Source organism: Strongylocentrotus purpuratus, unplaced genomic scaffold (genome assembly GCF_000002235.5).
Source record: "Strongylocentrotus purpuratus isolate Spur 01 unplaced genomic scaffold, Spur_5.0 spur5_scaffold_20, whole genome shotgun sequence".
NCBI classification, from domain to species: Eukaryota; Metazoa; Echinodermata; class Echinoidea; order Camarodonta; family Strongylocentrotidae; genus Strongylocentrotus; species Strongylocentrotus purpuratus.
In genome coordinates this window covers 30,951,948-30,961,832 of record NW_022145606.1, presented here as the reverse complement: position 1 = coordinate 30,961,832, position 9,885 = coordinate 30,951,948, and the positions used below count along the sequence as shown (strand labels likewise).

Here is a 9,885-nt window from a genome sequence, read left to right as displayed (position 1 = left end):
TTTTCTGGGACGCACTGTATATATAAATATAAATATTTTCATCAAATTCTAAGTAACTTTGAAAAGTTTTGGTGACAAATACAAAACACAAAATACTAAGAAATCAAAGGAAGAATTAAATTGTTATCTACCAGATCGCGTCTATCGGGCAGGGGGACAGTTTTCGAGCCCGTGTAGCCACATGGGTAGAGCCAGTACTGTCCGTAGCTGTGAACATCCAAGAAGAGATGAACACCATTGGTTTGTTGTTTTCAAGAAGAAAGCTGGTTACACCCCGGTGCTCGGGCTCCGAGAGTGGTCTAGGACCCCGGTAGGTCTCACTGCAGCTCACTGGGCTAGCTTCATCACCTGAGGGATAGACAACAAGATTTCAAACTCACTTCATTCAATTCAGTTCAGTTTTAACTCAGTTGAACTGAATTCCCAAAATTAACCATTTGAATTCCTTAATACAATTCAGTTTGATTCAGTTTGACTCATCTAGGCCTATATCCAATTCAATCAAATAAATTAAACATGATTAAATGCATACTAATGACATTTTATTTGACTTAATGGCAGCCGAGGTAGAAACGCCACTTTTGCAAGTATGATTTGAAATTCATAAACAAATAAATGATTGGTGGGGTACTTTTTTTCTCGAGACAAGCCCCAAAACCTTCGGTAGCTGTATTAAATTTCACCCCTGCGTCAAGGGGTTGCGTCGGTGGCCTGGGGCTGCGCCTCGGCCTGTCATATGTTTTCATATGCCAGAATATCCTTCATGGGCATCATGCAATAAAAGGCTCATTGCACACGAGGCTTGATCGCTGACGTAGGAATGCGTCAAAGACGGGTGCCGTCACCGATGCGCTTTTGATCAGAGTGATATCGTTCAGAAATTGAATGCTAAATAAATAGTGCAAACTTTGCTATGAAATAAGTGCATGTGTACGCAGTAGTTACACTCAGAGGCTCGATTAGCACAGGTAATAGTGCAATCGAAAAACGCCTCGTTCGCAACATTTCCCATGAAACATCTCTTGAACTTACCTCCCCATTCATAGGCATAATTTCTGTTGAGGTCGATTCCTGTGCAAACGTTTCCGTCAGCCGTGCGTCTGTTTTTACGCCACATACGGTCCTGCAGTTTTGAACAGTGAAAGTAAAAAGAAAAAGAAAAACGTTTAAGAAGAAATAGAGAGAGGATGGGAGAGAAAAAGGTGATATAAAGTATGAGGAGAGTTGAATAAAAGAAGAAGAAAGAGGCGGAGAGGAGGAGAGAAATTGAAAATTCGAAAGAGTGATCGAGAGAGTTAGAGAAAGAGAGGGAGAGAGAGAGAGAGAAATAATGAGAGATAGAAAGAGAGAGAAAGAGTATGAACAAAGAAAATTAGAAACAAGAGAGAGAGAGAGAGAGAGAGAGAGAGGGAGGGAGTGGAAGAAAGAGAGAGAAATAGAGAGAGAGAGAAAAAAGAGAAAAAGAGAGACGAATATTTCTGCTTATAAGGTGCCGTATCTGATTTTAAGGGCAAAGACCCTGTAGCGATATGAATGAAATTACATACACGTATGTCCGCCAAATGTTATGGATGTAGGCAAAGAGCTAATTTGGATCTCGAGTTCAATGCAAATACTTCACATAAATGCATTAATGGTCATATTCTGCATTATATGTCTGCAAAAGTTTATTAGTGCTTCAATTGAACTTGTCATTAGGTAAAACGAACGGGACGATAATATCATTATGAGGGCGAAATTTAATTGCTGGGATATTCAGGGACTAGAAATGACTTTAAACAGAAATAAGTCACATGTTAAGAACGGTGAAAAATATTAAAATCATAGGCCTATGAGACATCAGCGAGACTAAATAATCAGTAAAATCAGAATAAGATGCACAAACTGATAATATAGACTTACAATACGAGGGTTATAATTGAATCAAGTTAGAATACGAGGAATAGACATCGAAAATAGGAGAAATAGACTATAAAGTCAACAGGTAAAAAAATAAACTGAAAACCCTTAAAAAAATATAGGTTTTATATAAGCAGGACAAATAAAGAAATAAAAGAGAAGAAGAAGAAGAAGAAGAAGAAAAAAAAAAGAAGAAGAAGAAAGGTGAAATAAGAGAGAAGAACAAGAAGATTGTCGGAATAGAAATTTCATGATAAGGATTACGATTATGGATTTAAAAAAAAATGAATAAGATTATTAGACTTACGTTTGTCCATGTGTATGAGTATCCGTCGGGGTTTAATACAGGTACAATATACCAGTCAAAGGTATCCAACATTGCTTTTACTTTATCATTTGTGTTGTACCCATCGATAAGCTGTGAGAGATCAATGAGCAAGGAAAGTCAAACTAAAAAGACAAAAAGAAAAAGAAAATGATTGGTGTTATTTCAATAGTTTACAGCTTATCAGCTCTTGTATTAAATACACTGTAATAAGACATCGAAAAATGTTGTAAAAAATCATTATTATGTTTTTTACTATGTAACGTAATTATTATGTCAACGGCAAGTAAGTTGAATTAAATTCATTTTTCTAGGTCCTCTTTTAAATCCAATTGTTTAAGATTTAAAATAAACGTTATATTATATGACTTAATGCAAGAGACCAAGAGAAGTCGCCTTTTTATTTTTCACATCATTGACATTTTATGCTCATATGACCATTGGCGTCATGTTGAAGACCTTGTGGGGTGGGGGGGGGGGGGGGGCAAATAGAAAAAAAAACATTTTGAATCTCGGTCATCAATAATTCATATTATTATTATTGTTATTATTATTATTATTATTATTATTATTATTAGGCATTTAGCTACGCTATTCATAGTACACTATATTACAGCGCGTACAATAATATGCAATATAACAATATAACCACACATCTTAACATAACATTGATAAAACAAAAAATAATAGCGAATCAAGTAGGAAATAAGAAGGTTTTAAGGAGTTTCTTAAAAACATCCACTGATGGAGCAGCTTTTATACTGGAGGGAAGTTTATTCCACTCCTTAGCTGCTGCAACAGTGAATGTGCGATCTCCTGCCTTACTACGAGCCACGTGGAAAGTCAATCGAAATGGGTCTGCATTGGAGCGAAGGTTTGTACGCACAGGTCGATACAACTCAGGACAGTCACTAAAATACATGGCTGCGGATCACATGATGACATGCATCTTCAGATACATACTTCCTAATCTGTGATATACTCTTCAACTGAAATCGTACAGATTTACAAAGCTGGTCTATTTGGTTAGACATGGACATGTTGTAATCAACAATTACATCAAGGTTCTTGACCGATGTAGATGATGCAATCTGGGTGTTTCCAAATGTAAGATTAACATCATTAACGTTTCCCAAGTTGTGTTTGGAGCCGATTACCAAAAACTCTGTCTTTTCCTCATTTAGTTTAAGCTTACTCCTTCCCATCCACATACTTATATCTGTGACACAATCTGAAAGAGTTTTCAATGCAGTATCTAAGCCATTAGGTTGCTTAGGGTCAAATGTAACATACAACTGTGTATCATCAGCATAAGTGTGATATGAAACCTTATAATGTCTAGCGATGTCTGGGACAGACAAAGTATATATTGTTTATCCTATGGGTCCAAATACGGATCCTTGAGGGAGACCTACTTTGTTAGAAGCAACTAGTGACTGTTTCCCTCTAATTTCAACACACGTGGACCAGTCTTCACAATATGACCTAAACCATCTCAGAGCTGCACCCTCAATTCCTAGCCTTGTTGATAACCGACATATTAAAATATGACGGTCAATAGTATCGAAGGCTGCTGACAGATATAATGACAACAATAAAACCACTCGACCTTTATCCATAGCAGACAGAATATCATTTTTTACTTTGATAAGTGCGCTTTCAGTACTATGATGGGATCTATATGCAGATTGGTTAGGATCCCACAATCTATTTTAATATATATATATATATATATATTTTTGGTTGGTTGGTTTGATTTACCTGATTGCTAAGAATGCATGTGTATGGTTGTTTGTAAGCAACCAGGGGACCGACGGCTCGAAGTCCTCTCCGAGGGACCTGGTAACGAGGATTAATGCCTTACCAGAGGGCACTAGCCCATGGACTTAGTTTCGAACCCGGGACCTGTCCCAGTTACGAGACCACTGCTCTACCACTGAGCCATCGCGCCTCACATTAAATGTTAAAATAGGATAATATAGTTTCGTATTGTAGGTTTTAATCTGTAAATTACCTGTTTGACGAGTCCCATCATGGTAGCTTGGCTGACCCACTCCCGGGCATGGATACCACCTTGGATGTAGGCTATAGGCTTGTTGCCCTGGTTACCGGGTGCACCAAGCTTGATGGAGAGATTAAGAAAAACAATTCGTCAAATTAAAAAACAGCATTTGGGAAGAAAATATTTATTGAGAACTTCACTAACAAAAAATAGGGGGGGGGTTGAAAATGTCTGTATAGTTGGAAAATAATGGCTATTAGTTGTCAGATCGACTTAAGAGCTATATAGATCAGAGCCATAGTAAGTAATAGTCAGATTTTCAGACCATAGTACCAAATGGTAGTACGTTTTATGCTGCGCAAAGATTCTATCAGTTTAATTTTTGCCATTACAAGAAGTAGGTTATTGACAAATGCTCATGTACCATTCACAGCTCATTTTATGTATGCTATTACAAAAAAAGAAAAAAAGACAGTCAGTCAATCAATAGCGTCTGACAGTGAAGCCTAGCAAGTAAACGGGTTTCCTTGCATACTTTAAATATTAGGACACTGCCAACGTTTATATTTCACAGATAGGACAAACATGACATATTCATAATTGCTGCAAAGTTCTACATAATTTGATGTTGGATGCAAAAAGGACATAGTATATTTAACAGTAACCAATCAAAGTTACCATAGTCTGCAAGAGGAAGGGAGAGAGGAGAGAGAGAAGGAGAGAGAGGGGGTAAGAGGAGAGAGGGGGTAAGATGAGAAAGGGAGCGAGGGAGAGAGAGAGAGAGAGAGTGTGTGAGAGAGAGAGAGATAAAGGGGAGATGAGTGGAGGGAGAGGGGGAGAGAAAGAGAGAGAGAGAGAGAGAGAGACATAGAGGATGAGAGGATGAGAGGAGAAGGAAGAGATAGGGAGAAAGAGTGGATATAAGAGGAAAGGAGAGAAGATGAGAGGAGAGAGAGAGAGAGAGAGAGAGAAATAAATACATATTTTGTCTTCAATAAGCGAGTTCGTAAATAGCCACTTGAGTCGAATGACGTCAACGTGTCATAGGTCACATGAACATAAACTCGCCCGTTCACTCGTACGCTCTGCGTAATGTACATAGGGCTACGTGAACATGTGTGCGTGCGTTCGTCCTTCACTGTTTGCCGCGGCGACCGTGCGGTCTGAAATAGCTACGGTCAATAGCAATTATAGGACCGCCACATCATTCCCACGGTCACATACGGTAGTGGTCACATATTATGTGAGGGTAGCCGCACGGCGTATTTTTAATTGTTGAGACAGAAAAATATGCGACTGCCGTACGGCCTTTGAAGTGATGACGCACGGTCGCCTTAGGCGGCGGCCGTAGCTCGTTGAAAAATACTAAGACAGACGCAAGGTAGCCGCAAGACGGCCGAAGGGGGACAATACGGCGATTGTGCGGCCAAACTGATGCTACCGCTTTACCCCTGGAGTATATAAAACGCAAGGCTACCGTACACCCGACGTATGTTCGCCATAGAACCGCTCTACGGCATGGCTATGGCGTGTCTACTTGCTAGGGCAAACCTAGAAATAAAAACAGTCATGATGTTATCATCTTTAAAGGTAATATGTCCCATTTGCAGGCCAAAAATGAAAAGGTTAAATTCCAACGGCATTTGAAAGACAATACTAATTAAGAACTTCCCTACAAAAAAGGGGGTTTGAAAATGTCTTTAAGTGGGAAATTAACAACTATTAGTTGTCGAATCGATAGTAATAGTTTGATTTTTCAGACCATTGTACCGAATGGTCGTACGTTTTATGCTGCGAAAAGATTCAATTAGTTTAATTTTGGCCATTACAAGAAGTGGGTTATTGATGCAGACAAATGCTCATGTATCCTTTACAGCTCATTTTGTGTATGTTATTACCAAAGATGAAAAATGCAAGTCAGTCACTCAATAGTGTCTGACAGTGAAGTCTAGTCCAGAATCTGGCCTATTTATTTTTTATCTCCACCACACCAACGCTACCTCTCCCTACTTACTTGCTACCAGCCGATGATGGCGTGATCATTAAATTAGGAAGCCCGGCGAAAAACTGGTGAGCATATTATGAGTTTGTTGATAACGCCATCTTCGACGGCTTGAATTGAGTGTGTAGGGAAATTATAAAGGACCGTGCAGATTCTGGACTAAGTAAAGTCTAGCAAGTAAACGGGTTTCCTTGCATAATTTGAATATTAGGACACTGCTAACGTATAAATTTCACATGTAGGACATACATAACATATTCATAATTCCTGCAAAGTTCTACAGATTTTGTTGTTGGCTGCAAAAGGGACATAGCATCTTTAATAAGTTTTTGCTTCATATCTGTCTGTAAATATTACTACTTTAACTCATTAATTGTGTACATGACTGTCGGGGACCCCACTGAAAATAGCTCTCGAGCTTTCGTGGGCTATCCTGTTCAAGCTGACTTAATTTTGATCTGTTATTCTTGTATATTGTTGTATGTTGGAAGCATAGTGAATAAAAATCAATTAATCAATCAATCAACCAGGAGTATATTCCTCGTGGAGTAAGTCCCATCTTATGGGATATTTGATGATCTTAACACGCAAGGGGGACTCGCACCACGAGGAATATATAAACAGTTTTATAGTGTTTTTAGTCAGATTCTTTTGATGTGAGTGATAAACTATTACAGCAAAATTCGTTTAACACCTCTAGGTATTAACTTCAATATGATCAAATAATATGACTCTAAACACTATAAAACTGTTTATATATTCCTCGTAGTCCGAGTCCCCCTTACGTGATAAAATCATCAAATTTCTCATAGAGGGGGATTCGGATCACGAGGAGTATATTCCTCGTGGTGTAAGTCTAGGCGCGGATCCACGGGGGGGGGGGGGGGGGCGGCCTCCCCACCCCCTGACCACAACAACAAAACAAAGTTTGTTTTTTTTTAATCTCACGAATTGTGAAAAAAAATAGTGCTCTTACCCCTACCCCCCCCCCCCCCCCCCCCCCCCCCCCCCCCCCCCCCCCCCCCCCTCCCCTTTCGCTTATTCACCGGCTGGCTGAGTCGCCGCTAAAAAAATCCCTCTAAAATTGGACCAAAAAAGAAGAAACAAAAAGAGTTCTCTTACAATATTAAGCGAAAATCCTAAATTTTGGCTGCCTTACTTAAAGATAAACTTTAGTACTGGTAATGCGATTGCATTGTGAAAGAAAAGGTATGGAAAGGATCAGAAACAGTTGATCATGTAGCATGTAAGTATTGGTGTGCACTGCAAGGTTCTGGAGTCATCAAAATCATAATAAATTTGACCGAGTCTTCGTAAAGTAACAAGCACTCACATAGAAAGCTATATATGGGACAACACACATGGTGTCGGGGCTAGTACTACCTTGGTTTCCTTGTCTTTCTATGCTCATTACTCAGCCAGTATACATTTTCTTCCAAAATTGCTTGGCACATGTCATTTATTTGTAATCTTGAACATTCGGTGTAAGTTTCGTTTGATTCTGTGAGAATTATTTTTTTTTTTTTACCAGTACTGGAGTTTATCTTAATTGCTCAACAATAATTTCCCCCAGGTATTAGATAGTTTTAAGCATCCTCCGTGAAATACATGATAAATTCGTTTTCGAGGGTTGACAATGAAAATAGAATAAACAGTAGAAACAGATCCTAAATTAAGAAATAAATAGCTTGACCGGTTGGTTTTGAAGCATTATTATAATTCAAAGACCCGGACAGCTTTATCTTTATTATCCATATAATGACGTTTATAATCACTCTGCATTAGATGAAAGATAATACCTATACGAAATGCATTAAGCAACGTTTAGACATAAAGGTCGAATCATCATTTTTTTTCTCATTCTTTTTTTACATTTCGAAGCGTTGCGTGTGATCTTAATCCTGTTTTTCTACACCAATGCCCCCATTAAGCATACTTTGCATCTGGTCACGCTTCGAAAAGTTCGTGGCCTAGAATTGTATTCCTGTTGATGATCAAATAAAGAAAACACCTTTTATAGATCAGGGAGAGTGTGAAAAAAGCACACAGTAGGAGCAGTGCAATTTAAATATCAAGGGGTGTATAAGAGTTTATTTATAAAATGATATGAAAGGGCTATTTGAATTCAAGAGTCCTTTCGTTATTTTCATTTAAGAAATAACCTCTCTTTCTCTCTTAGAGACACTTTCTCTTGTAAGTCAAATAAACCCGAGAGCATCCTGGGGCTCCGCCGCGGAACCCCCGGCAGGGGCTCTGCCAGACCCCTCAAGCTGTGCCATATTGTACGGATCCATTAGAAAGCAAAATAAGCCCAATAAATAATTCGTATAAACGAGAGAGAGAGAGAGAGAGAGAGAGAGCGAGAGAGATAGAGAGAGAGATATATTTATATAGTTCTCCTATGCAAACTTTCCTCTGTGAAATGCAACTGAATTCGTTTTCGAGGGTTGGCAATGCAAATAGATAAACAGTAGAAACAGACCATGAGTAAAGAAATAAACAGCTTGGTCGATTTGTTTTGAAGCATTAAGCTTAAACTGTATTATCCTTAAAAATAACGTCTATAATCACTCTGAGATGGAAGTAAATACCTATACGAAATGCATTAAGCACCGTCTAGACGTAAAGGTCGAATCTCAACTTTATTTTTCTTATTCTTATTTTACATTTCGAAGCGTTGCGTGGGATCTTAATCCTGTTTTTCTACATACACCAATGCCCCCATTTAAGCATACTTTGAATCTGGTCACGCTTCGAAAAGTTCGTGGCCTAGAATTGTGTTTCTGTTAATGATCAAATAAATATTGCACATTTTATAGATCATTGGTAAATTCATTTTCTCCCTTTGCCCTCACCGGAGATCTCCGAGAGTCGAGGGGGGTATTTCTCGATTAGCATGCGGGTACGCTGTGTGCATATCTTATACCTGTGAACACGTTAATGATTTTTATCCACCAAGTCTGGTGTCAGCGAATTGTGGCCTTTTGCACATGGAATCTGACGAGTGTCTCCCATACTCAGACCATCACACCTAACTGCAAAGTATGATTCTTAAACAGTATATTGGAACGTGTAAAGAAAGAAACAAATATTGAAGTCATATTTTCACGCTTGCTGCGCTGATTTCTGCTCTCATATTCAAAAGCAAATTGCAAAAAAAAAATACCAATAAATGTGTTTAATATCTGTAAATGCTCGGAACCTTGTGTTGTGTTCAAATGGTTGAAGTGGACCTTTTATTGTTTACACAAATTGTTGCTGCCTGCTGCCTCGAGATCACTGGAGCGAAGAAATGTAACTATCCCTATTCAGTGAAAGATTAATCTTTTTTATGGAGACAGATTCATCTACCATTGTTGACCAGAAGTGCGTTTCAAACTCAATTATGTGGGCATCATCCCATAATTATGTTGTTCCCAGTATTAAGGTCGTAATCTACTTCTGAATGAAATGGAATGCCTAATATGAGGGCTTTTTTGTATTCTTTAAAAAGAGCACATAATAGGGGCACTGCAATTTAATTTAAAGGGGTGGATTATAAGTTTTATCGCTCACGACGGCGATCTAGATGCTCTGAATTGCCAAACTCGAGAGCATCCTGGGCCTTTGCTCCGGAACCCCCAGCGAGGACTCTGCCAGGCCCCCCAACTCTGCCAT

General features: G+C 38.7%; 1 protein-coding gene across 1 annotated transcript; it reads right to left on the bottom strand.

Annotated features, from left to right (window-relative positions):
* Positions 1-127: 127 nt before the first annotated feature.
* LOC576100 (carboxypeptidase A2) lies at positions 128-9,885 on the bottom strand. The gene is made up of 5 exons (XM_030993845.1): positions 9,847-9,885; positions 4,239-4,346; positions 2,207-2,317; positions 1,033-1,123; positions 128-348 (listed from the first exon to the last, which is right to left on the bottom strand). The coding sequence occupies exons 1-5, from the start codon at positions 9,883-9,885 to the stop codon at positions 128-130; spliced, it is 570 nt and encodes a 189-aa protein (XP_030849705.1).

Excerpts from the sequence above, each read along its gene's own strand:
- LOC576100 (XM_030993845.1), bottom strand. The coding sequence starts at position 9,885 with ATGGCAGAGTTGGGGGGCCTGGCAGAGTCCTCGCTGGGG. Across the intron at positions 1,124-2,206 it reads ACTCATACACATGGACAAAC|GACCGTATGTGGCGTAAAAA; the intron begins GTAAGTCTAATA and ends TCAAAACTGCAG. Across the intron at positions 349-1,032 it reads TTATGCCTATGAATGGGGAG|GTGATGAAGCTAGCCCAGTG; the intron begins GTAAGTTCAAGA and ends TCTATCCCTCAG.